The 24,156-nt window shown below is 39.9% G+C and overlaps 1 protein-coding gene across 1 annotated transcript in view; it reads right to left on the reverse strand.

Annotated features, from left to right (window-relative positions):
* The window catches only part of TNKS (tankyrase), a 136,617-nt gene that overhangs the window by 103,534 nt on the left and 8,927 nt on the right, over nt 1-24,156 (reverse strand). Inside the window, exons 2-3 of the mRNA XM_069013450.1 lie at nt 21,910-22,134; nt 1,756-1,851 (exon numbers count right to left, since the gene is read on the reverse strand). Coding sequence (XP_068869551.1) covers nt 1,756-1,851; nt 21,910-22,134 — 321 coding nt within the window. The remainder of the gene's footprint in view (nt 1-1,755; nt 1,852-21,909; nt 22,135-24,156) is intronic.

Consider the following 24,156-nt stretch of genomic DNA (forward strand, 5'->3'; position numbering starts at 1 on the left):
CCCAGCATAGCCAAGAGCCACCTTGAGGACAAAGCTGATAAAAACAAAAGCTGATTTTCTTGCTGGAAAGAACAAACACATACAAAAACAATGTCTTTTTATGAACAACTAAACATGTATAGCCCCATGTGTGTCTACATGCACAGCCTGGTAACATTCATTGGCTGCAGACGGCTTCAGTCAGTGACGTTGTGTATGAGGCATTAGGGGTAAGCCCAGAGACGGGCACTGGCTGCATTTCACAAGATGTTCTCAGAAGGCTGCTTTGAATCCATCTCCACTTGTTTGCTATGACACATTGCCTTCTCCCCTGCCCGAAGCACAAGGTGATCTAGTGCCCAGAGAAATCACTGGAGCAGACATAAGGTCACTGACTTGCCTAATCTCCTACTATTCCTCTACTATCCTGAACTTGCACAGCCTGAAGAGCAGCTTGGGGCCTGTAACCCCCCCACTGTAGGTATGTCAAGTTCCCCACAAGTAAATGTCATACGTCCTTTAACACTTCTGAGGTACTTTGACTCCCTGGTGCCCTCTCTATCTTCAGCATCTGTACAACTGTACCCATTAACAGCCAAAAGTCAGATTTACCTGCTTAGCACAGCTAACATTAGTGTTAACACTGTAGGAACGTGTTTATATTTGACACAAAGTAATTAAAGTAAATCATATGTATTTAAAGTACGCTGTTCCAAAAGCACTCCCAAATCACTGCAGCACTGTAGATAATTATGTATAGCACTCAGCACACTGAAAAAAGAAGATGAGGAAATGTTCTTGACAAAGTGAAGGGAGCTGGTGTGCTCTGAACATAATCTGAAGAAAGGATACGGGTGTTGCATAGCACATAACCTATAAATTAAGCTGTCAATAAAAAGAGAGAGAGAATAGAGGAAATAAAGGCAAAAAAACCCCTAGCTATTCCGTCAAATGAACCTCAGCTGCTGAATCCCTTTCTATAAATCTAATTGTATATATTTTAAAATCCAATATTACTTTGTTCTAAACATTATTTCCTAGATGTCAAAATCAGCACAGAGGACCATGTATTTCTTGATACTGATTTGACAGGCTACTATATTATACTTTTCATGCTTACTGGTATGCCAGAACAGTTAATTTATAAAAAAATCAAAGATCTGTAAATACAAAGTTATATCTGTAGGATATTTTCATGAAACATTGTTTTGCAGCTAACAGCCCCTAAAACATAAAAAAACTGGTAGATGAGAAAAGGCTCAACCCAAAATGACTAACAAGGTAGAGGAAGGAAAGAGCAGCATGTGAATCTGCAGCAAAATTTAACGTAAGTATTGATCTCTGCAATCGGTAGCAGGTTGACTTTCAGATCACAAGTACTTTTATAGTTACACAAACGTCCTTGCTTGCCTAACAGTGAAGGTCTTGAAACAATTGACCTGATTTTTTTCCTATTTTTTTTTCAGGGGCTAGGGGATCCTGTTTAATCTGTCTATTGGGTATCAATTAAAAAGAAAAAACCCAGAGAAATACAGTAAATAACAAATGATATTTTAACAGAAAATTACAGCACTAGCATAAGTTGAATAAGCAAACCTATAGCAGAGCAGCACAGCAGATTAACAACAATTACATCAACATGAAATCTGGTAAAAGACAGTTTTAAAATGCTCTTACACAACAGAAAATCTGGAAAGGCAGAAGGCTCTTCTGATGCTGAACTTATACACACAAAATAAACTCAGGTAATGCTGCTGAGAGATGTATGCATCTTACCCGTGAGTACAGCTTTTGCTGAAGGGTCTGCCAGATCCAGTGCAGATTTCCCATCGGTGTTCCGAATGTTTGGATCAGCTCCGTGCTGCAGCAGCACTGTGCAGGGAAAGCAGAAACAGTATCTTACCTCAGGTATACACAGGTTATTTACTGTTAAGTGTCTCCTCGGCATGATGAAGGCATAAACAAACATTGCACAATTTTCTTTATTTTTCCTTCTGTTTTTTTCTCCCTCTTTTTTTGTTTTTTTTGGTTAAGCACTGCAGCAAAGGATCTTCTCTGGACTAAGGCTAAGTTGGCAAGTTAAGATATAGTAAGACCACATGACTTTGCATGATAAACATAAACCCCGAATCTCTTGCAATAGTCGGGTTTGGGTTCCTCCTGACAGCTAGCTGGTATGCTGTGCATTCACTGACTCACACTGGGAAGTCTGCTGGGGAACCTGCTTCTGCCTTTACTACCACTACTGCTGCTTGTTACCACTCCCGTTCCTTTTCCAGATGAATATCCCAAATTACCCCGCCTCTATAAATCAGCAGTACTCCAGCCTTTCAGTGGCTCATCACTTGCATAGGAAAACTTAACCACGGCATATCACCTCACCTTCAAGAAGTGTAACAAATAGGGTAAGATGTGTAACCTGGTACCCTGCAGACTGGATGTTCAGAGGCTGTTCTCACTGGTATTTCTTTTCCCTACTAATCCTATAAATACATGAAAGTTGAAGTACATAAAAATACTTAGAATGCAATATGCAGCCATAAGGCTGGGAAGGCATTGATACAGTAAATTATCAACTAGAAAAGTCCATTTAAAAAATCCCACTATTTCACCTGTGAACTCTTTTGAGAAACAACATAATGCAATACAGATCACCACCTCTCAACAGCAAGACATTTTGTACAGAACTGGAAAACAAAGCCCATGGCAACATTAGAGGCCTGACAAAAAGGCCCCAAATGTCATGCAAAATAAGCACAATGTATTACAAATTCAGAGCAACACACTTATGTTGTACAAGTGTGAATAACGGGACAGTATACAGAGACTCAAGGTCAAGGAGACGAGTAATAAAAACCAGCAGACATTTATGGTTCCTCACGTAACCACATCTGTTGAGATAGAGCTGGACTGAAGAAGACAAGGCAAAGAAACAGTTGCAAGCAGTTTTTGTAACTAAGGGAATAAAAATACTTCATAGACAGAATTCCCCAGGAAAAACATAACCCAGTTCAGAACAAAACTAATTACTGATATTCTGTGTGTGTATATATATATATAAATATAAAACACTTTAACTAGCAAAACACTTCTCAGAAAAACTTTTTTCTGAATTAAAAATTTAACTGGTAGTATCGTTTTTATTCAAACCTCTTTTGTTATACATTTCTGACTTCGAATTCTTTTAACATTGCCAAATTTCATATATTTTAGTTTACAGGATGCAATGCTACATGCTTGCCCCCAAGCTGAATTTTTGCCAAAGTTTGGTGCTTCAGTGAAGTAAATTGACTCACTTTACACTTCGACAAGAAGGCGCAATTGCCTGATCTTTCTGAAAGAAGACTCAAGTAGGAAGCCTAGGAAAAACCTTGGCTTTTTTGTTTGGTGGTGGGGTTTTTTCCCCCATGTTAAGACAAAAACACCAAAATGGGGGGCGGGGCAAGGGCGAATCAGCTAGCACGTGCTCACTGAGTCTTGTTAGGATCTGGCACCTACGTTTCTGAAGACACCATCTGTGCCATACGTGCTACCACCCACTGAGGGATCTTACTCACGGACAGGTTTGAGACTGAGCCAGACTCTCAAGCCACTCAGGCACACTCCAGTAGGAACAGGCAAACATGACCTTTTGCGGATTCTTTTAAACACAATAGGCAGTATAGGAACTAAGTATGGAGAGACAGACTCTGTATCTCCCATCTCTCTTCTCTTGGACCCTGTTAGTGACTCTCTATACCCAGGGAGAGGGAAGCCATTTGTCCCAAGAGGCATCAGGGTAAGAGTAGTAGCCTGAAAGACAGTACCAGCAACTAATTGTCTAATCAAGAGAAAGCAGGCAGTACAAAATGATGAAACACAGCACTGACCAGATAAGAAGGCAACAAAGGATTCACATAGCAAAAATCCTCAGTCAAAGAGCTAGGGGAGAAAACTGAAAAAGATGTGGCAGGGGAAAAGATAATAGCCCAGAAAAAATCCATGAAGAAAGACCAAGAGATAGAAATGACTGGGATCTGACCAGTTTGGAGGTTTGGACTAGCACATGAAGCCCTGTTCAGGCAAGTTAGGGCAAGAAAGGTGACTTTAAAAAATGACAGCTAACAGGTGTAGAACTCTCAAAGGCATCTACAACTGCCTGAGCCCAGTGTTAAAAGAGAAGCACGTTTTCAAGTCTCTTGATTCTTCCATCCTATGCAAACCAACCAAGAGTGCTTCCACTGCTACTTCTGCTGGCACACACAGATGACAACACCACAGTACTGCTTCCAGCTCCTCTCCTGGCCAAGAGGACAAAGGATTATGCAGGGTATCTGACCTGTTCAGTCATGCTAATGAACCATGAAGGATTTGGCCAAGGCTTACAACACACAATTTCTGTGTCCAGTTTTTAGGGGTTTTTTTTAAAACTTAGGCAAATACATTAAAAATTTACTAACAAGGCTTAAGCTGGTTCCCTGCAAACACCCTGAATTATTGACTGCCTGTGGAACACACATTTAAAGTGGCCAAACCAGGTTCAGAAAAATAACCTATCAGAACTCAATTGCTGTAATCATGAGATTCATCCTTCTTTTCTCTGCAATCATTCATCCCACTCGTCCTCCAGCTTCTCCAACAGCCAGGGGTACAGTTCTGCAGACACTGCCCTTTTTCAGTCCTAAGAAAACATCTACACCATGAAATGACGAAAATGGAATCTTGGAAAACAGAACCAATCATATAAATAAAGACTGTATTAGAATGTATATGAATAAAGGAAGCAAAAATAGTCAATTGACTATTTGATTCTAACGTCTCCATACTTTTAAAGCACATAATCACACAGAAAGATATCCCAGTGAGCAATGTTGTCATCAACAGGAGCTAACAAGAGAAATCCAGCATTTGATGTTTAGCCTATCAGTGTAACACAGCTGTACTTCTATACCTGGCAAACCCCAGGTAGCTTCTAATTGAATGTTCTCCTGCGTGTTCAAAACCTTTAACACTTTAGCCCAAGACAGTGTCTTCTAACCACAGGGTATGTGAGATCTAGACACAGTGTGTCTCTCTAAATTTCCTTTTCAATACACCAGGGATGTGTAAAAATTTCAAGATAGATCTCCCATGTGGGGAAAAACGTTCCCGCTATAAAGAAACACAACAGAACAAGCCATTCTAGCTAATTGTAGCTATTTTGGATTTCAAACGCTGCACATTAGTTTTAGAGGATAGTTTCTGAGTAGCCTGAAAAGGCAATGTGGAAACAGATTCTATCAAGAATCTATTCTGTTTCAGTTCTGTACACTTAACAGGCAAGTGTAAGGATGTTGTGGCCAAAAATTAACTCCTGAAGCTTTGTTAATTAGCACGTTTGAATATGCTCCCCACCAGCTTTTTATCACTGCACCCCACTGCCTTGTGCTTGAGGTCCCTTCCAGCTACCCCAGCTTTAGCACATACTCTTCCTTCCCCCTTTTCAAGTTTGACTTCTGGAGATGATCTCCAAAGGTTCTTTTCAAACCATATTACTTTAGCTTTATCTACTTACTCCTGAAAAATCAAGGTACAGAGGATACAGCCTAAGAAAAAGGCCTCTTTTTGATTTACAACATAGGCGCTATCTTTCATTTCTCTAAATGACACCTCTAGAGTTGGTCAGTCTCTCACTAACCTTAGTTCCCAGGAACACACACACCTCTCAGTCTAAGTCTCGTGTAGGATATGTTTCCAAGCTGACAAGAAACACAGCGCACTCATTTACCTCCACATCCTGAAAACATCTAGCCAACACCCTGGAATGCAAAGTATTAACTTTTTTCAGCCAATGCTAAATGCATCTCCTCCCCTAACTACCACTACATGTAAATCAAACCACTAAAGTTTTGAAGCTTTTCTCTTGTTACAAGAACACCAGTTTCTTGCCTAGATACTATACTTCTGTGATCTAGAGCCAATAATCCCATTTTGGCAAGTTACTAGATACATAAGCCTCTTCACAAAGTGACTACATATAACAGAAGTTGTAGCACCCCACTCTTAACTTCATGCAATTGAATATATGAGATATTGCTAGTAATATTAACCACAACTGCATCACTGATTAACTTCTGCCTCTGTGAGCAAACCCAGTCTCGCCTGTGTCATGGAGAAACAGGCTGTACTCATCAGCCACTGGAATTATGAAGAGAAAACTTGAGAGACAGTATCACTACAGAGGCTGCACAGAGCTCCAAGGTTTTAAGTATTGCTACTGGACCTGATAACATCCACGGCCTCAAACACCACTGCCAGCTCAGTCAAGAGAAGTTGGGAAAGAAAGGAGAGAAACAGATCCTATGCTCTTGACTGCCCCTCTATAGTGAATGCTGTCGAAGTTGAATGAGGAGAGGATTATGGAGCAGAAAGGCTAAGCACACCAAAGCACGTGTCAGGATAGGATAGAGGCAATAACCAGACCTATCTGGAATTACTGCAGGTAGATTATTGATAAGAAGACATGATAACCTGGTGGCAGACCAGAGACAGGAGTGTCCAGAAGGCTTCTGAACATCTCCAGAGAAGAAGACTTCACGACCTCTCTGGGCAACCTGTTTCACCTAGACCACAGTGGCAGAATTGCTATATCCAGCCCTGCTGCTGCCCACGCTGCTTTGGGTGGCTGCAAATGTTTGGTCAGGCAACAAGGCAGAACAGAGAAGCAATAATTTGCCCATCCTCATGAAGCAACATGACATGCTCTGGTTGGCACAAGAAAGGACAGCACAAGGACGTGCTGGTGACAGGAGTTGAGAAGAATCATTTTGTGTTTCTAGTTTAGAGTATACCTAACATTACCTGCTGGGTCAGTGTGAGTTCCTAGTGCTTCCCATCATTTGGCCTTCTCTACTTCCCTTGTTCAGGGCATTCCAGTTTCCCATTAGCCCAGACAGACACTGGTTTGTTCCCAATGAACCAGCATGTTGCTTTTGTTCTTTGTTGGGGCAGACAGAACAAGAGACAAATACACTCACAGCAGTAGTACAAAGCAGAAGCTTACAAAAGCAACGCTAGGCTCCTCTATGCCAAAACAAAAAATTTTAAAGGGAATTAGGTGGTGTTCCCCAATAGCACAGACAGAAACAAGAGTTCTCACAGCAGGAGGGAACAGCAGACAAGTAGCAGAGAAAAGGTGATAAAGTTCTGAGCAACAGAGAAAAGTCAGAGACTGCTGATATATTAAGAACCAAGAGGGAAACACCTGTGAAATGCCTCAAAGGAATTATGGCATGGTCCTCTAAGAAGGTGACAAGGTCAGTGACACAGCTGAAGTGTCTCTATACCAATGCACACAGCATGGGTAGCAAACAGGAGGAGCTGGAAGCCACTTTGCAGCTAGAAAGCTACAATCTAATCACACAACTGGAATACTGAAATAGACTATAAACTGTTCAGAAGGCAAAGGCAAGAAAGGAAAAGCAAGGAGGTGTCTGCCCTCCAAGTTAAAAAAAAAAAAAATGGATTGACTCTAGAGAGCTGCCTTGGAAAAAAAGCAGTGAAAAAGTTGAGAGCTTACGGCTAAAAATTAAGGGCCAAGCCAATAAAGTAAACCTCATGGCAGGTGTTTACTACAGCCTACCTCATCAAAGGGAGCTTGTTGATGATGAGTTCTTCCTTCCTTCAGCTACAGGATGTGTCATGTTTGCAGGCTCTGATCCTGCTGGGAGACTTCAATCACCCTGACATCTGCTGAAAAAGCGGCACAGTAAACTGTAAGCAGTCCAGGAGACCCTTGGAGTGCAATGAGGATAATTTCTTAATCCAGGTGACAGACAGCACAACTAGAGGGGAAGCATTATTAGACCTGCTGCCTACCAACACAGATGAACTAATTAAGTATGTCAAGATTAGTGGCAGACTGAGCTGCAGTGGTCATACCCTGGTGGAATTCACTATCATGATGGATACAGACCAGGTGAAGAATAGAGTAAGGACTCCAAATTTTAAGAGCGCACTTTCAGTTCTTGAATGAATTAATGGATGGGATCCCCCACAGAACTGCCCTCGGGGACAAAGGAACTGAACAGAACTGGCAGCCCTTTAAGGACATTTTTCATAGAGCCCAAGAGCTCTTAATTACCACATGTAAGAAAACAGGCAAGGGAAGCAGGAAACAAACATGACTTACTAAGGACCTCCTGGTCAAACTAAAGTGTAAGAAGGAAATGCACAGTTCTACAGGAACACTGGCTAGAAAAGGGAAGATTAAAGTAAACATCTCTCCCCTTGATAAATAAGACACAAGAACTACTGACAACTGATATGAAGAAGGCTGAGCTATTCAACAGTTTTTCACCTCAGCTTTCAATAGTAATCTCTCTTCCCACATCTCTCCGTTCCCTGAACCTCAAGGCTGGGATGGTAGACTGCAGTTCCCTTCGCTCTAAGTTCAAGACCACCTGAGATACCTGAACATAAGTCCATGGGACCCAGTGAGATGTATCCCAGGGTCCTGAAGGAATTGGCTGATGCTGAGATGCCCAAGAAATTCTCAATCACATCCAAGAAGTCTTAGCAGTAAGGCAAATCCCCAGTAACTGGAAAAAGGAAAACGCCAGACTCATTTTGAAAAAAGGTAAAAAAAGGAGGACCCTGGGAACTAGCAACCAGGCAGCCTCACTCCACATCCAGTAAAATCATGGAACATTCCCTTGGAAGACACATCAAAACACATGGAAGACGGAGCTGCTTAGAGACAGAAAGAGCACATCATGCCTGACTAATTTGGTAGCCTTCCACAATGAAATGATTGCATCTGTTGACAGAGGAAAAGCTACAGATGCCATCCACCTGAACTTCTTGCAAGGCTGGAACAGGCTGTCCAGGGAAGTCGTGGCTACCCATCACTGGAAGTGTTCAAGGTCAAGCTGCCCAGGGCTTTGAGCAACCTGATCTGGTGAACACCATCCCTGCCCATGGCAGGGGATGTGGACTACATGATCTTTAAAGGTCCCTGATAACCCAAATCATTCTATGATTGTAACCCTACAGGCCAGTACCTGGAGATCCACAGTTTTAAAATGTATAGATAGACGGTCTTAAATGGTCATTTTCAAGTAAAAGAAAGGTACCTCTAGTTTAAAAATGCTACTTTGACCAAACTCTTTAGATTAAAGAAGTCCCAAATGTAATCCAGATGAATACAGCACCTGCTTGCATGTTTCTGTTACCTTGTCATTAGATAAACAATTGCAGCAGCTGCGGGGGGCATCAGTATGTGGGAGGAGACAACACACACAGACAGCTTGGCATATGGCTCTCTCCTAGCAGAGGCATTTCTTGCTTTACAGCTAAAATGACCATTTGGTCCATCAGGCTCAGAGGATAGCCATATCAAGTATCTCCCTTTATTGACACAGATCTGATCTTTGAAAGGCAGGTTCTCATTAATCTATATGCTGCAGAAACTGCACTAGTTCCTACAGTAACAGGATGCAATACCAAACTGAGCAGAGGCCCAGTAAAACATTAAGTGGAAACAACACTTAGAGGTCAGGTTCCTCCAGCTTAGTTGAGCAATTCACAGAAACAGGCTTCAAGGCAGCAGTAAGAAAACAAAGAAGCATCATGAACAAGGTCTCCCAGTACCACCTTTTTGCTTGTTTGTTTTGAAGGGAAAAGAAGGATCTAGACAAAAAGAAAATTACAAAGCATCACTTTGAAGGGACTTTAATTTAATTTAACTCTTTAATTTTTCAGAAAGACTCTTGTTTCAGTCATTGTTCGCCTCAAAAGTACTTTCAGACTTCACTCAATGAAGTTTCAACCTCTTAGCAAGACAACCTGACTCCCTGTCTACATCTACATACCATAAACCTCACTTCTCTACGAACTGCAAGACTTCAATGCATTCCAGACTTAAGTTGGCCCTAGATGTTCCAGAGATCAGATTAATGTAATCAAACCAAGGTAAAGGGAAGGGATCTGAACCAGACAACCAAAACCACAAGTATCATAGCCACAGCAAGAGCTCTTCCAGCAGGGGAAGAAGATACTTTTTTGAGCGGCTCCCTCCTCCCTCTGTGATTGCCATCAAGTCTTTCCCCAGAAGTAGGTGCATCCTGAGTTACAAAATCCTGAGTAACATGCTCTAGGGAATCCTGCTTGAGTAGGGAAGTTGGACTGGATCACCTCCAGTGGTCCTTTCCAACCTTACTCACTCCGTGATTTTAACTATGACTAGCTTTCTGTATGTAGGAAGCACTACAAAATTGCTCCCTGGTATGCCAGTTCTGCCTACCTGTGATTAAATATGCATAGAAAAAAAGAACATGCAGAAAGTTCCAGAGCCCGTAGGCAGCACAGCAGAGGCTGATAATATCCTTCTGCCCTTAGAGAAAGAGCCAGAGTAGATTGCTCAGCCTACATGAACAGCAATTCAAAGCCTTGATCTTGCCTGGACTTAATGAAGTAAATATTCCTGTTTCATTTTTTTGGATGTAACACTTTTCATACTAAAATTTTCCATTCCAGCTATGAGTGAGACCAAAAGTATATGCAGGTTATGCAGAATGCAGTCTTCTAGAAAGCAACCTCAAAACCTAAGCGCAATTGCAGTTCTTTTGTTTGTTTGTGTTTTTTTTTACATCATGCAAGAGAGCGCTGTCATTCCAAAACACTTTCCCCAAGAACACTGTCTGCACAAAAAGCTGTGTAAAGGAAGTATAAAGGAAGCTTTGTGAGTTCCACAATGAACCTGCAAAATCAAGAACTCTAGCAGCTTCAGCTACCAAAAGAAAGAAAAACCAAAGAAAAAAAGAACAAAACCAAAAAACCTTGCATTGAGCTAATAAGCAATGAAAGACAGCAAGACAGTACACTAAGCATTTATTTAATCCCATTTATTTGCAGCCATGCACATGCACTCCTGAATCACAGTGAACACAGTGAATCACGGACTGATGGTGATCAAAGGGACCTCTGTCAATTATCCTCCCTGCTGCAGCTGAGCCACCTACACTCAGTTGCTCAGGACTCTGCTCAAATGGCTTTTCAGTATCTCCAAGGAAGGAGACTCCACAACTTCTCTGGGCAACCAGTGATTAGATGCCCTGATGGCAAGAAGCATTTCCTGGTGTTCAGAAGGAACCTCCCAAGTTTCAGTCTGTGGCCATTTCACAAAGGGGCTTAAGAACCACATCTAAGTGTGTTTAAGTCGTCATCTGGAACACATATACTGTTGAGTGTGCCAAATGGAACAGAAGACCCTTTCATCCAAAGAACTCCAAAAAAATCTAACATAAACCATTTAGCCCATTTGCAGATGGTATGGATTGAGGACTAGCAAGTACACAACAACTAAATCACAACCCTTTTCCTTGCAAGCAACAATTCTGCAGCTACTTAAGCTTCTAAGCATTTGGTTTAATATACTATACTGAACAGCTAGAAATCTTAACTGCTGCCCTGCCCTACTGTCTGAGCAATTTACGTTTTCATCTATATCCCAACCTGAAAGGTGCTTTTAGGACAAGTCTTCACTGCTTGGTCCCAATTTAACTTTTCTCTGAACTAATTCACCTTTCTACTTCAAGTTTTATTCAAATAAATGTCAGCCATAATCCTGACATCCCACTTGACAGATTAAGAGCCTTGCTTTCAGAGTCCTTGAAAAGCAAAAGCAGTCACCGAGGCAAATCAGGTCAACAAACAGCATCCTAAGAGGAAAAGGAATTGAGAAGAGTTAAGAGAAACCAAAGATAAATTCTAATCTCCTGCGTACGGTAACCATTTCTTTCAGGTGAAGTCTGAGGGGAAAAAGTTCTGGAAGTCAAGTTATAGATTGCATGTGAAATTAGCTGTGTGGCTATCAGAGGGCGCTATTTGCCAATGTACCAAAATCTAACACTCAAGAAGCAACATGAAAAAAAGGATCTTAAAAGTTTCTTAGAACCTGTCCTGGATCTACCATTTTTCCAAAACAGAAAAGCATCTGAAAAAACATTAATTGAAAGGACTTAAACCCTAGCAGCAGCTCTCATCCCACCATTCAGTGAGGCAAGCACAAGATGGGGAAAAAACCAACCACCAAACCCCAAAACAACTGTCACATTCCACAAGCACATTCCTCCTTTTCCAGAGGTGAATTTCAGTGCCTACCAGCTTTCAACAGCACACAAGTCACAGATGGTGTCTTAGTCATATCCCTATGGCACACACAGAGTGACATTTTGATGTGATTAAGAGCTAAAACTCTTTAGATTAAAGAAGTCCCAAAATGTAAAATAACTTTTGCATATTTTGCATAAACTTGAACCTTGCGTCAATTTTGTAAACTCATCATTAGTCCACAGCATAGCTACCAGATGTTTAAGAAATATAAGTAACATATGAAATCTTAGGAATAACAACTTGTTCAGTCCATGTGGTTAAAGCTACAGTTTAGCCAGATGACACGAGTATTCTCAAAAATTCTGTTTATGAAGTAAAATGAGGAAGCTAAGAATATACTAAGTTCAAGCTGACCTAGAGCTCAACTAACAACTAACTAGCAGTACTACATATATCAGTCTTGTAAACTTTCCCCAGCGACGATCTTAGATCACATTATTAAGTAAGAGGGCAAGATTGCTGTCGATTTTTAAAGCCCAGAGCTATATCCATTTTTTTTCCTGCAGCCCTAGAACTGCTCACCACCATGGCCTATTGATACCAAGCAGTGGAAGTCTTAGCATATTTAGCATTAAGTCCTTGACAAACAAATATTCTACACAGCAAAAATCTCTTATCTGTCAGGGGAGATACCGTCAATGCTATAGGTCTCACGCTAGGGAGAGATGCAGGTTACATCAGTCTGAGTGGGTTCTTTTCCTGGGTCACCCATGTCCTGTGCCATCCTTGTATCACCCCAAACAAGAGCATCAAAACAAATTGTTCCTCTTGCATCACTCATCATGTAAGTTCAGTATCCAATACTATAGTTACATCAAGAGTACTGTGTCTTACCAAGGAACTGCTCAGTATTGCTTGCTTGGACAAGACATCAGCAAAACATGAAGACTACACATAGCAGCACAAATAGCAGGATTCACATCAGAAACCTCAGCCTTGCTGCTGCATGGTGCATTTGTATAAACACAGTGAAACGATGAATTACAGGAGTCTGTGTTTATCAATCATGAGTACTAGCTGCATGAAAGGCTGAAGTGACTACCAAGAGGCAAGAGTTCAGTATTTTCAGTACACTTCAAGCGCACACAGTTCATTTTGCACACTTCCTTTACATGCTTTACAGAAAAACCAAATCATTAAAAAGAGACACCTTCCTTTATTCACTATATGACAAAGATTTATTTGCCTACACATTTAAAAAGCAAGACCTTTATATCCTGTAGAAATATTTTAATCAATGTTTTCCATTAGTCTAAGGTAACATCCGAGAACTCTGCTAGAATTTGCTCCACTCATTTATGCCTTTAACATCTACACATCTATCTACAGATTGTTTTTAAACCACATATGAACTGCATTAAGGACCACACAGTTCCGCTGAGAAGCTAAAAGTGGATATTGCTACAGCAATCAGAAGCATTGTCCCATAACATTAATTATTTCTGCAAGATATTTAGAAAGCCACTCTAAACTGATACTGGACATCTGAAAACAGCTTCAGTGTCTGCAAGACGACCATTACTCTGTTCTGGATGATATGCAACCTTTCCCTCCCTCTCAATTTGCAAATAGCTAACATCAGTACTTTTGAAGACGTTAACTTCCCAGAAAGACACTACAGCAAATTTTCCAGTAGTGTTTGCGTGTTACCGTACCACCTCCTTCACTGCCAAGAAATCAGATTCTGATTTAACAAACACTTTTAAAGAAACATCATAAAATAAATTACTCTTTTCTTCATCCTCCACAGATTCTCCTGTGCCAAGCAAGCAAACAAGGAAAAAAGTAATTTTCTTGACACCTGAATTTTAAAAAAGAAATAGGACTGGGAAAAAGTCTAAAACCTACAGACAGGTCATATCATATTAACTGTCAATACAATTCAAACCTAACAGAAAGAAAGGCAGCTTTCAAATTATGCACTGCATTAAATCCCAACAAGGCAATCCTTCCCAACCTATTTTCATGAGGTTGAATTTCAATTGACTTTTAGCAATACAAATACCATAATCTAAACAATAGCCTTAAGGACCATAAGTAACACAGTAACATGACAGGCTTTATAAGCCTTCAAAACCACTAGTTCCTGACATGAGGATAAGAAGATATTTTATTGGCATAACCCTGCAGACAAGACTTCTTCACCTGAAATAAGGCTTCTTTTCACCTTTGTACAAAGCATCATCCTCTTTGCTATAAAGTTTACTGTTGATTTTGTTTCTGAAGAGGGTTTAACCTGAGGATTAATCCAGCTCAATGCTTGGGCCTCGTAAAAAAAATGTTGTGGTTGGGCACTTCCACCTTGCATCAATGATCCACTTATTTTAAGGCTCCTTGCACTCCAAGACCTTTCTTTGTTGGGTACATATGTGTGACTGGCACCACTCAGATTTCTTCAGAAAGTGTCTATCACAGCTACACACACACAGGTACCAGTGTGCAGTAACTCCTGGAGGCTACACTCCATAACAGACCGGTCTGCACACAGATGTCACGCACTGAAGAGGTATCCTTCACACACAGGAACTGATCCATTTCCCTCATGTCTTTCTGCCCGCGTCCACCAGGGAGCACTGCAGTTGTATAAGCCATGGCAGAATGCCCCAAACCATTTTCTGTTGTCACTTTTGACAAAAGCCCTGTTGTCTCACACTCCAGTCCATTGTTACTATGACAACAGTATTACAATGCCTCCCAATTACCAATGTATGATTTCAGTCGTGGGTTCCTCCACCCCCACCAGCTCACAGATAAGGCAGCCTTATTCTCAGGTCTCTTTCAATAGGGCAAGTCCAAACTACAGACTACTGAACTACACTGTAAATGCAAAAAATGTTAAGACTCAGCCCTCGAGGCTTTAATTTCTGTGATGAATATTAACATTTAGAAGCTAACATAGCTTAAACAAGCAATTAGAGGACATGAAACTATTTAAAACTAGGAGCAAGTACTTAATTGAGACAACAAAAGTATTCTTCCACCCAAGCTAAAACATGAAATTTCCATCCTGCATTTGCTATCACGCAAGGTTCCTTTGAGAAAGACCCCAGGAAGAAACAGTAGAAGAAGAGAAGCATATTAGGAGTCTGAGCCACCGCATATGCACCAATTTAAAACCACTTTGCTACTCAAAGAAGCAGGGTTCCAAACAAATGCTGTAACTTACAGAGCAGAAACAGACCAAAACAATTCCTAACCCGAAGAGTCTGATGAGCCTGCTTCCACAACAACTGATTTGGCTTTGATAAGTATCTGAATAACAAATATTATCATGAATAGCCAGTATTTTTATTTTGCATACCGGGACATATAATAGATGCATGCTGTTAATAAGGACTGCTTGTCAAATCACAAGGTATCTTTCCTCTTTCATCAATATTAACTACAGCTAACAGATAGGAAAGCTCCACGCTGTAGGGATTAATTCCCGTCCTCCTAAAGGAGCAAAACTCACAGTTCTGGTACACAAGAACAGTCTAAAGCTCTTTAAACTTCTCTGCAACTTAAAAAAGTTCAAATACAAGTCACTTTCCCCACAATACACTATAAGCAGTCAGCAACAGTAGTACTCCAACTCAGAAGTTCAAAAGTCAAAGCTTCAAATTGTTCAAAAGAATAGAAATAGTACTAAGCATCTTCTGATATAAACAACAGCAACAGTTAAAACATTTTACACAAAGTATTTGAAAGTACTTACTTGAGAGTATTTTCCAATGATTTTACAAGCCTCTGAACATCAGATATCCAGGACGCCTCTTCGAAACTAAGCTTCCTTCTAGAACACCAGCTCTCCAAGAGGCTTCAGGAATTCAGTACATCTCTCAAAGAAACAGCATAACCAGATCCCAATGGACCTCAATTACCTATATCCCCTCTAATTCCTATTAAGAAGCTACTAGTCTTCTTACAGGCTTCTGTCTATCCAGCGGATAAATCTAAGTCAGCGTAATTATTTTTCAGTTAAGATACCAAATCTTCTCCCTGTCACCCCCCTTCAAAAAGAACTGGCTCCTACACAATTTTGCTCCCTGACAACACTTCCTATGTTTGTTTTATTATTATTTTTCAGGTAGTAAAATCAGACATTGCTTTAACTTTTACAGCAATATGGTTCCTCTGCTTAAAAGGCAAAACACTCTGAGCATTCTAAAATCGCTTGGGACAAAAATACCATAAACCGCAATAATTTTACTCTTTGCTATACATGCCTTCTTTGCAAGGTGACCAAACAAATGAGTAGTTCAAAGATTTTAGTAGTTCAATGATTGTTAGTAGTTCAATGATTTTACCATCTCTACAATTCCTTTAAGGTTTACTGTGTGCTAGTTCTACCCATAAACCACCTTTCATTGATTTTTTAAAAATCCTAACAGAAGGTTTACATGCCCTATAGAAAGGGGTCACATAATACTCCCTCCACATCTTTCAGTCAAAACATGCATACTAGCAGAGGTAATAACTAATGAATTCTTCTCCTTTCTCAGTTGTGAGGAAGCACAGCAGGGTGAGGAATGTTTTGACATGCTCACAAAGAAGCATTTAAATAACAGTGATCCCTGTATTAAAGGCAGGACCTACACATCAGAAAAGCTGATAGCTTAAAGTTTTAGCTTGCTTACTTGTTGTACCTTTCAGGTGCAAAAAGGGTAAAAGAAAAAGAATCAACTTACAGATAAGTTCTCTGGTCAAAAAGAGACAAATGCACCTTGACAGTACCATTAGAGGTCACTTCATAGCACTGGAACACTAAATTCACCATGCCACAGGATCTCTGCAGTAGATTTTATAACTAGTCCAAGGAACTCAGTAAAAACACTAGTCTCAAGTCATATTAAGTAATTCTGGATGGATCCTTTTAACACTGCATGGGCTAAAAGTGATTTTTAAAAACTGTTACAGGTTTGTACAGTGATGAAGGGAGCTTTTCAGTAGATAGAATTTTTTATTTCTCTAAAATTACTACAGTATTCTGTATGTTCAGATCCATAAATCATGGCATCACCATAGAAGATGCTTGTATTTGCATATTTTGAAGGATGCCCTTAAACACTAACCAGGTGTATGACACCTGAGATAATATTTAGCCTAGCAGTCCAATCGATACCAACACTTAACTAGAGATCCACATGGAAACAAAAAAAAAAAATCTCTGCAAGAACAGCTATAGCTTCTGCAGAAACAAACACACTGGAGGGCAAAGCAAACACAGACAAACTGCAAAAGCACAGCTTCTGTAAGGTTATTTTTAGTCCAGTTTTTTTTAACAACAAAAACAAAAAAACAACTGTGCTACGCAAATAATTTTAAAGGCGCTTTAGCACACAGAAACTACCTTGAAGCTACTCCATGCAGTGCTCAGCAACCAGAAAACCACACCAGAAAGAAAATTAGGTTACCCTATAAATGTACTTCACCCATTTTTGGTGTCCATACCCCCCATACCAACCGCTCACCCTTAAAAATGGCCGGGGGTGGAGGAAGGCAGGAGGCAGAAATACCAGAATATTCAACAGGATATAACTTAATGGAAGATTATGTTTTCAGCTTGGAAAAGAAATATTTGAGGGAAGAAAAACAGATAAAGATCTATAAAATCACAAAGGACATGCCAACTGCCAACAGAAATGATTGCTCACTAATTCTCACGAAAGTCATGAACAGCTGGCAATAAAAGTCATCAAGAAATTAAGAATAGTTTTTTTTCTAAAAAAGGAAGAGTTGTTTTCTTTCACCAAGACTTTTAAACTGTAAAATTCTCTTGCCACAGAACACCTTCAAAGCCACAAGTATGGCAGCATTTAAGAAGCAAATTAGAGCTTACAGGAATTTTGTACACAAATTACTATGGAACACAGTTCAAATGCAGCCTCTATGTTATCAAGTTCCTAAATTGCTGATTGCCATTGAAAAGAAGGATACATTTAAGGCATTTATAGTCTCTGAGCATCGTGATCTACATGTCCTTTCTGGAAAAAAAATGAGCTATGTGGATCTTCATCTGAAAGTCTATGCTGCAGTCAGACTGAAGAAATAGATAATTCTTTCTCCACAGCCCAACACGCAGAACAGTCACTACCCTGACATCACAGCATTCCTCCAAATGCACTTTACAGAGTTCACCACCCATCCACCACTCCATGACAAAATACGACACTGAGAAACAAAACCACTTTTCATTAGCTCTAGAAGCAGTTCACTGACACTGAAAATGCATCTTCCTGACAGATAAAGCAATCCTAGAAGTTATAAATACCAGAGGACACTAGCAATTGGTTCCAGTGCTTCAATAAATTTAGTCCAAAAATGATTACATAAAGCAAACAATGTTTTCAAGTGTAATTACTTAGCAACTAAACAGATCTGCAGTGACTGAATATATTGCAAGAGATGGTCAGCAAACCAGCTGAGTACTGCTTACCAAGACCTACACTTCCAGACCCAGAATACAAAAGCAACTGCCACCTAAGAGAGCCAATACTCCTCCCAAACTCAGCACACTCAACTTCTCTCCCTACACTGTCCTATGACTGCAATCAGTAAAACAGAAGAAAAAGAACTCACACCAGCCATTTGCTGTCTTACAGTTTCCTGGGTGCAGTCTGGTGAGTTCTCATCAGTTCATGTATACTTCTTATTTCTACACAAGCTTCCCAGTGGCAGGGTTTGTACCTATTACTCTAAACTCAGCAGTGCAGCTGAGCACTCACAGTACCTTTAGCACAAATACAGACACTCAATTCCAACACTTGTGCTAGACACAAGAGCATTCTACTGCTGGAGTCACTACATGTCTTTTGCTGGTCTTCCTACCATGCTTCAGTGCCTTGAGTTTTTCTCTGAAAAATCATTATTCATTAATGTGCCACATCTCTGCACTCTGTTCAATTATCACTTTCCCCCTTTTTGACCTGTAAAGTGACCAAAAAAAGTGTTCTATGCTAGATATGATAAAGAAAATATGCAGGCTGGAGTGGCACGGAAGAGGCAAAGGAGAGAAGATAAAGTGAAAAATCCCCATCCCCATATGATTTGGAAGAAGATGCCAAGAGTAGGTAGCCAAAAATGAGGTTAGATGACTAATTTCTACACAGTCTATCACTTTTCAAACAGATATCCAAATTCATCGAAAAATTCTAGGTTATGGTCAGGATTTCCTGTCCTTCAATCAATGCTTTTTAAAAAGCATGCCCTGCTTATTTAAAAAGAAGTGCTCCAAGGATGTGTTCTTTGAATTTTTAATTTTTTTAACAGACCAGTTGCTATCATATCAGTTGCAACAGTGTACACTTAAGGTGTATATCAAACTACTGCACAATGTATTCCAAAAAGCTATTCAAATATTCCTAGTCAGAATTCAAACAATCATTGTTGCATTATCCCTGCGTATAACATGTTCCTTCAAAAGACTTCAAAATTAAAGCTGAAGACCTTGAAATATAAGTTTTATATAAAACTGCTAGAAAGAAACGGGAATTTTGCCGAAGACAGCTTGCCCACTAGAAATAAACTGCAAAATCACTGCAAACATGAAAGAACAGACTTCTTTGTCTATACTCATGTCCTATCAGTTTTATGGAACCAATTAAATCCCAAAGTAGCATCATACTACAGTACATACTAACCTGGTGACCTGGTTTAGTGTCTCACCCTGGCAAATGAAATACCTGACTGAAGTACAACATACATGGATAACTGTAATTAAACCGAGCACAACAGCATCATGCTTGCTTGTATAAAATAAATTATAAAAAAATGCCCCAAAATTCCTACAGAGCTACTTGCAGGCAGATTGGAGAAGAACTGCATGTAGTGCTACAAGCCTGCTCACTGCTTCCAAGGAACCCTAAAACTTCCCCAGATAGCAGAAGAGCCTCGGGATTTGATCAGTAAGTACCACATGCTGAACATTTACATATACATGGATCATACCCTAAATCTAGCATCAACATTTAGAGTCACAGATCTAGTCTGTGCACAGAATACAGAATGAAGTTCTGTGTAATACAAGCCATAAATTTAATCCTGTACTTCCTTTCACCAAGCCCACAACTTCTTGCTGAATTAAGAGTGAACTTTAAAGGTACTATCGGTTCTTTGATTACAGAAATTAGATCAAAATAACCTCAAATTACTACCAGCATTGTACATCAAAATGGATGTATCACATAATCCGCCTCTTGATCTGACCTGCTCCAACTCCTCCAGAGTAACAAAGTCTTCAGACAAACTACCCAAAGCAACACTACCCATGGTATCTTGCCCTGCCAATCCTAAAACCTCTGTCACAAACATCTTTCATCTCATCTGTAAACACAAGTGTGCTGCTGCACCCTCTCCTGCTTTAATACAAGGTTTCAGAAACTGAAAAAGACAAATCCTTTCCGAAGCTAAAAACTTCTGAAGCAAGAGGTCAATTTTCTATTCAGCCTCTTATTGTCAAACCTTCTTCCATTTAATTTGGATTTTCAGTCAGCAGTTCCCAAAATCAGGCTGATTTTCAGTCAGCAGTTCCCAAAATCAGGCTGACTCCAGCACTAAACACACCAAAGTAATTACTTCTTTTCCTTTACTAGACTCCAGTTACTGACTGGAATTAAACTTACTTTTCAACATTGTCATAGTAGACTGTTACTGGAACCTACTATATCAGTGGATCTCTTCCCACATACTGCTGCATAATCAACTATATTCAATTTCTACAGAATATTCTCCATGGTTTACCTTGCATACAGAGATTAAATGGATCCATCACATCACTTGTAAAAAGAAGAAACAGACTGAAAAATTATATTCTGGTGTTTCCTCCCATTTTCTTTCACTCAATTTCTGGCGTTTATTCTTAAGCAAATACTTAAATATTGCAATAAAGCTAATGCAAGATCTTGTTCTTTAAGTTTTGCAGGTTTCTCTGAAGGAATTCTATGTAATAAAACTTTCAGAAAGAGATATTATCTGAAAGTCTGAGAATTGTGTCTTGTCATCTGGATAACATATAGAACATACAGTTCATAATCTTAAATGAAGTGCCTAAAAGTCAGGCTTTCCTTTACATGTTTGATTAAAAGGAAATGCTGAGCAGATAATTTTATTCAAGTTAGTAGATGTTAAAAAAGTGTAAGTTCAAGAAACTGCTCTGAGTGCAAAGAAAATAAAAATAGAAGTTCCCATTTAGAAACAAAGTACTACTAAGTACACACTGAGAAAAACCACAAAAGTTAAAGACATCCTGACTGAAAAGCTCTTTATATGTTCTCAACAAATTGTGAACGGTTGAAGTGTTCAATTTTATTTGAAATTGCTTTCGCTCTGGGCTACAAAACACATACTAAAGATAGATCACCACTGAACAATGGTGTCCTGTAAATTGTACTGGAAAGCTCCAAAGGACCAAGTTATTTCTTCACACTGCATAGAATGAAAGGTTTACCATCTTCCTAACCACTACTACAACATATTTAGCAGCCAAAAAAGCAAAGACTTTATCTAGTAAAGCTAGTTTTCTTGACAGCAACCAAGAAAGACAAATCTACATATTCAGATTTTAAATACTGTAATTTAACAAACAAGGAGACTTCACCCAATCTCTCCAGCATAGTTTTTCTCATGCAAGTTCCACAAACCTTGTATTACAGACCAAGATAAAATTAAATTACTATCACTGTACCTACCTGCTAGATTAAAAGTAGCTAGCTTTTAAAACAAGCCATATCTTTCATCCCAAGTTCAGCACATAAACAATTACAGCTTCACAAAACATAATCAGGTAAAATTGCAACCTAACAAGTGACAGACACTTACCAATACACACATCTATTTTCCCCTTGATAGCAGCCTCATGCAAAGGAGTGTAGTTCCAATTGTCCCTAGCGTTTGGGTCTGCCCCCTGACACAGCAGCAGACTGACCACTTCTGCATGACCGAAGGAGCAGGCGTTGTGCAGGGGTATCAGTCCTCCATCATCACGAGCATGAACATTGGCTCCTGTCTGCAGCAAGTGCTCTACAACATCCTTCCTTCCAAAACCTGCAAGAGAACGTATTTCTGTTCATTTGGCTGGCAAAACAACATTATTTAGTGTCCAAAACTGTTTGCTCTTGGTTCAGTGTACATTATTCATGTCCCACATCTACTTCTTGGTTCACTTCACCATAAAGTCACACTCTACTCACCTGCTCAAACAACAGCTGGACAATTCACTTACAGTCATGACATAGCTGAGTGGTGTTGTATTACCGCCTGCCTGGCTGCCACTCTATCACATTAAGAAGTTCTACAAAGGCTTCCCATTCTTTTTCAAGAAAAGCTTATTATGAATTTTAAAACATTACATAATCTGTATGTACCTAAAGCAGGCATCTTACACACTGTCTCTTGGAATAGGTCTTCATCTTGGAGAAAACCTCTTATGTGTCCTTGAAGGATGCTGCCAGTGCTTAAGCAGAACAACCTTATCTCAAACCAAACTACATTCTTGTTCTTTTACAAACAGTCTGACTACTTCCAACTGACAGACTACAGACAGGCAGACCCGAGACCTCAGCTGGAAAATAATGCCTCAGGAAGGTCTCAGCCTAGGAGCGCAGCCTCTGTTATGACCAGGGAAGACATCACCACAAAGCCAGCATCATTAAACTAGCATACTTCAAAATTTGGCATCAGCACGCCAGGCTCTGACACCTTTGGCTTGTTGTCCACAATGAAGCTGGAAAGGTTCTACTGTCCAAATCTGCCTCCTATTGCCCCAAATGTCTTAGTTCAGCAGCCTCTAAACTTTTGACTGCACACACAAATCAGTAAAAATATTTTTGTGCATGCATCCCCAATATACATATATTTAGAAGTCATATACATGCACGACTGCTTTATTACATAATTATAAACATGCACAAAAACAGGAACTTTGAATGGCTGAGATAAAGATGAAATAAATACTTTTTTAAAATTTCTATGATAATAATGATGGTACAAAATAGCTATTCTTCCTGCACCCCAATGAAATATTTTGCATATTCCACTTTGGAGTCCCCTACCTTAGGGGACAGGAACAAAAATCAGGCTCAAGAGGAACAGTTTGAACTAAAACAGAAGTGTTCATTTTTGTACTAGGTTGCATCTCAAAGGCTGGATTGCATTTCTAATAAACCTCAGGGCTAAAAGCAGTATCACGGGAGATTTTAAAAGACTGTCACATCAACAGTTATTGTCTCTTCTGGTAATCATGTGTACCAACCAGATTAGGATTAAGAATCTTACATGTATGAACTGTGTTTATGAAACAGCAGAATTAAATGCTGCAGCCAGTGCAATTCCAGAAAAGTGGTGCTAATTGTATTAATTCCACAAAACACAATCAAAACCATAACTAAAGACATTATAACATTTCTAGAAGACAAAGTTCAAGGGAAGCAACAAAGAAGCTGTCAGCTCTACTTGAGATGACCATGTAACTCAGGTACAGCAAAATGCTGCTGAACCAGTGACAGAAACGGTTCTCGAAAGTCAGCATCTCTGTGGCAGGCAACAACTCACGCATGATACACACCCAGACGCTCACTTCTAGGAGAGACTGTAGCAGTGCACTCCTTGGTTAATCCCATGGTAATGCAGCTCAAGGGCTCCAGCCAGCAACTCCAGCCACATCACTTTTTGACAACTGTAAGCATTCCCCCATCCCCACTGTACAGAGCACTCAGCTGCTTGCAGCAGAGATGCTGGACTATTAAAAATTACAAGTTAACACATTGAGCAGAGACCAGAGTGGGTTTTCTCTAATACATGGGGGTAAACAGCAGTTCAGCAGCTGCTCCACAAGCTGCTGAGCCACACCAGCAGCAGGAAAACTGGAACCCAGTCAGCAATACAGTTTTAGTCCACCACTGCACATAAGTCAAAGCTTTCTGGTATGTTATATACTGATCACTGCCCATTAGAAATAGAAATTACATTACAGAAACAGAAGCATGTGGATCAAAGCTGGCATTATTACAAATTATATTTATTTATCATGACAAGACTGCTATCAGAAGACACGTTTTTGTTAACTGA

This window comes from Aphelocoma coerulescens, chromosome 4 (genome assembly GCF_041296385.1).
Source record: "Aphelocoma coerulescens isolate FSJ_1873_10779 chromosome 4, UR_Acoe_1.0, whole genome shotgun sequence".
NCBI classification, from domain to species: domain Eukaryota; kingdom Metazoa; phylum Chordata; class Aves; order Passeriformes; family Corvidae; genus Aphelocoma; species Aphelocoma coerulescens.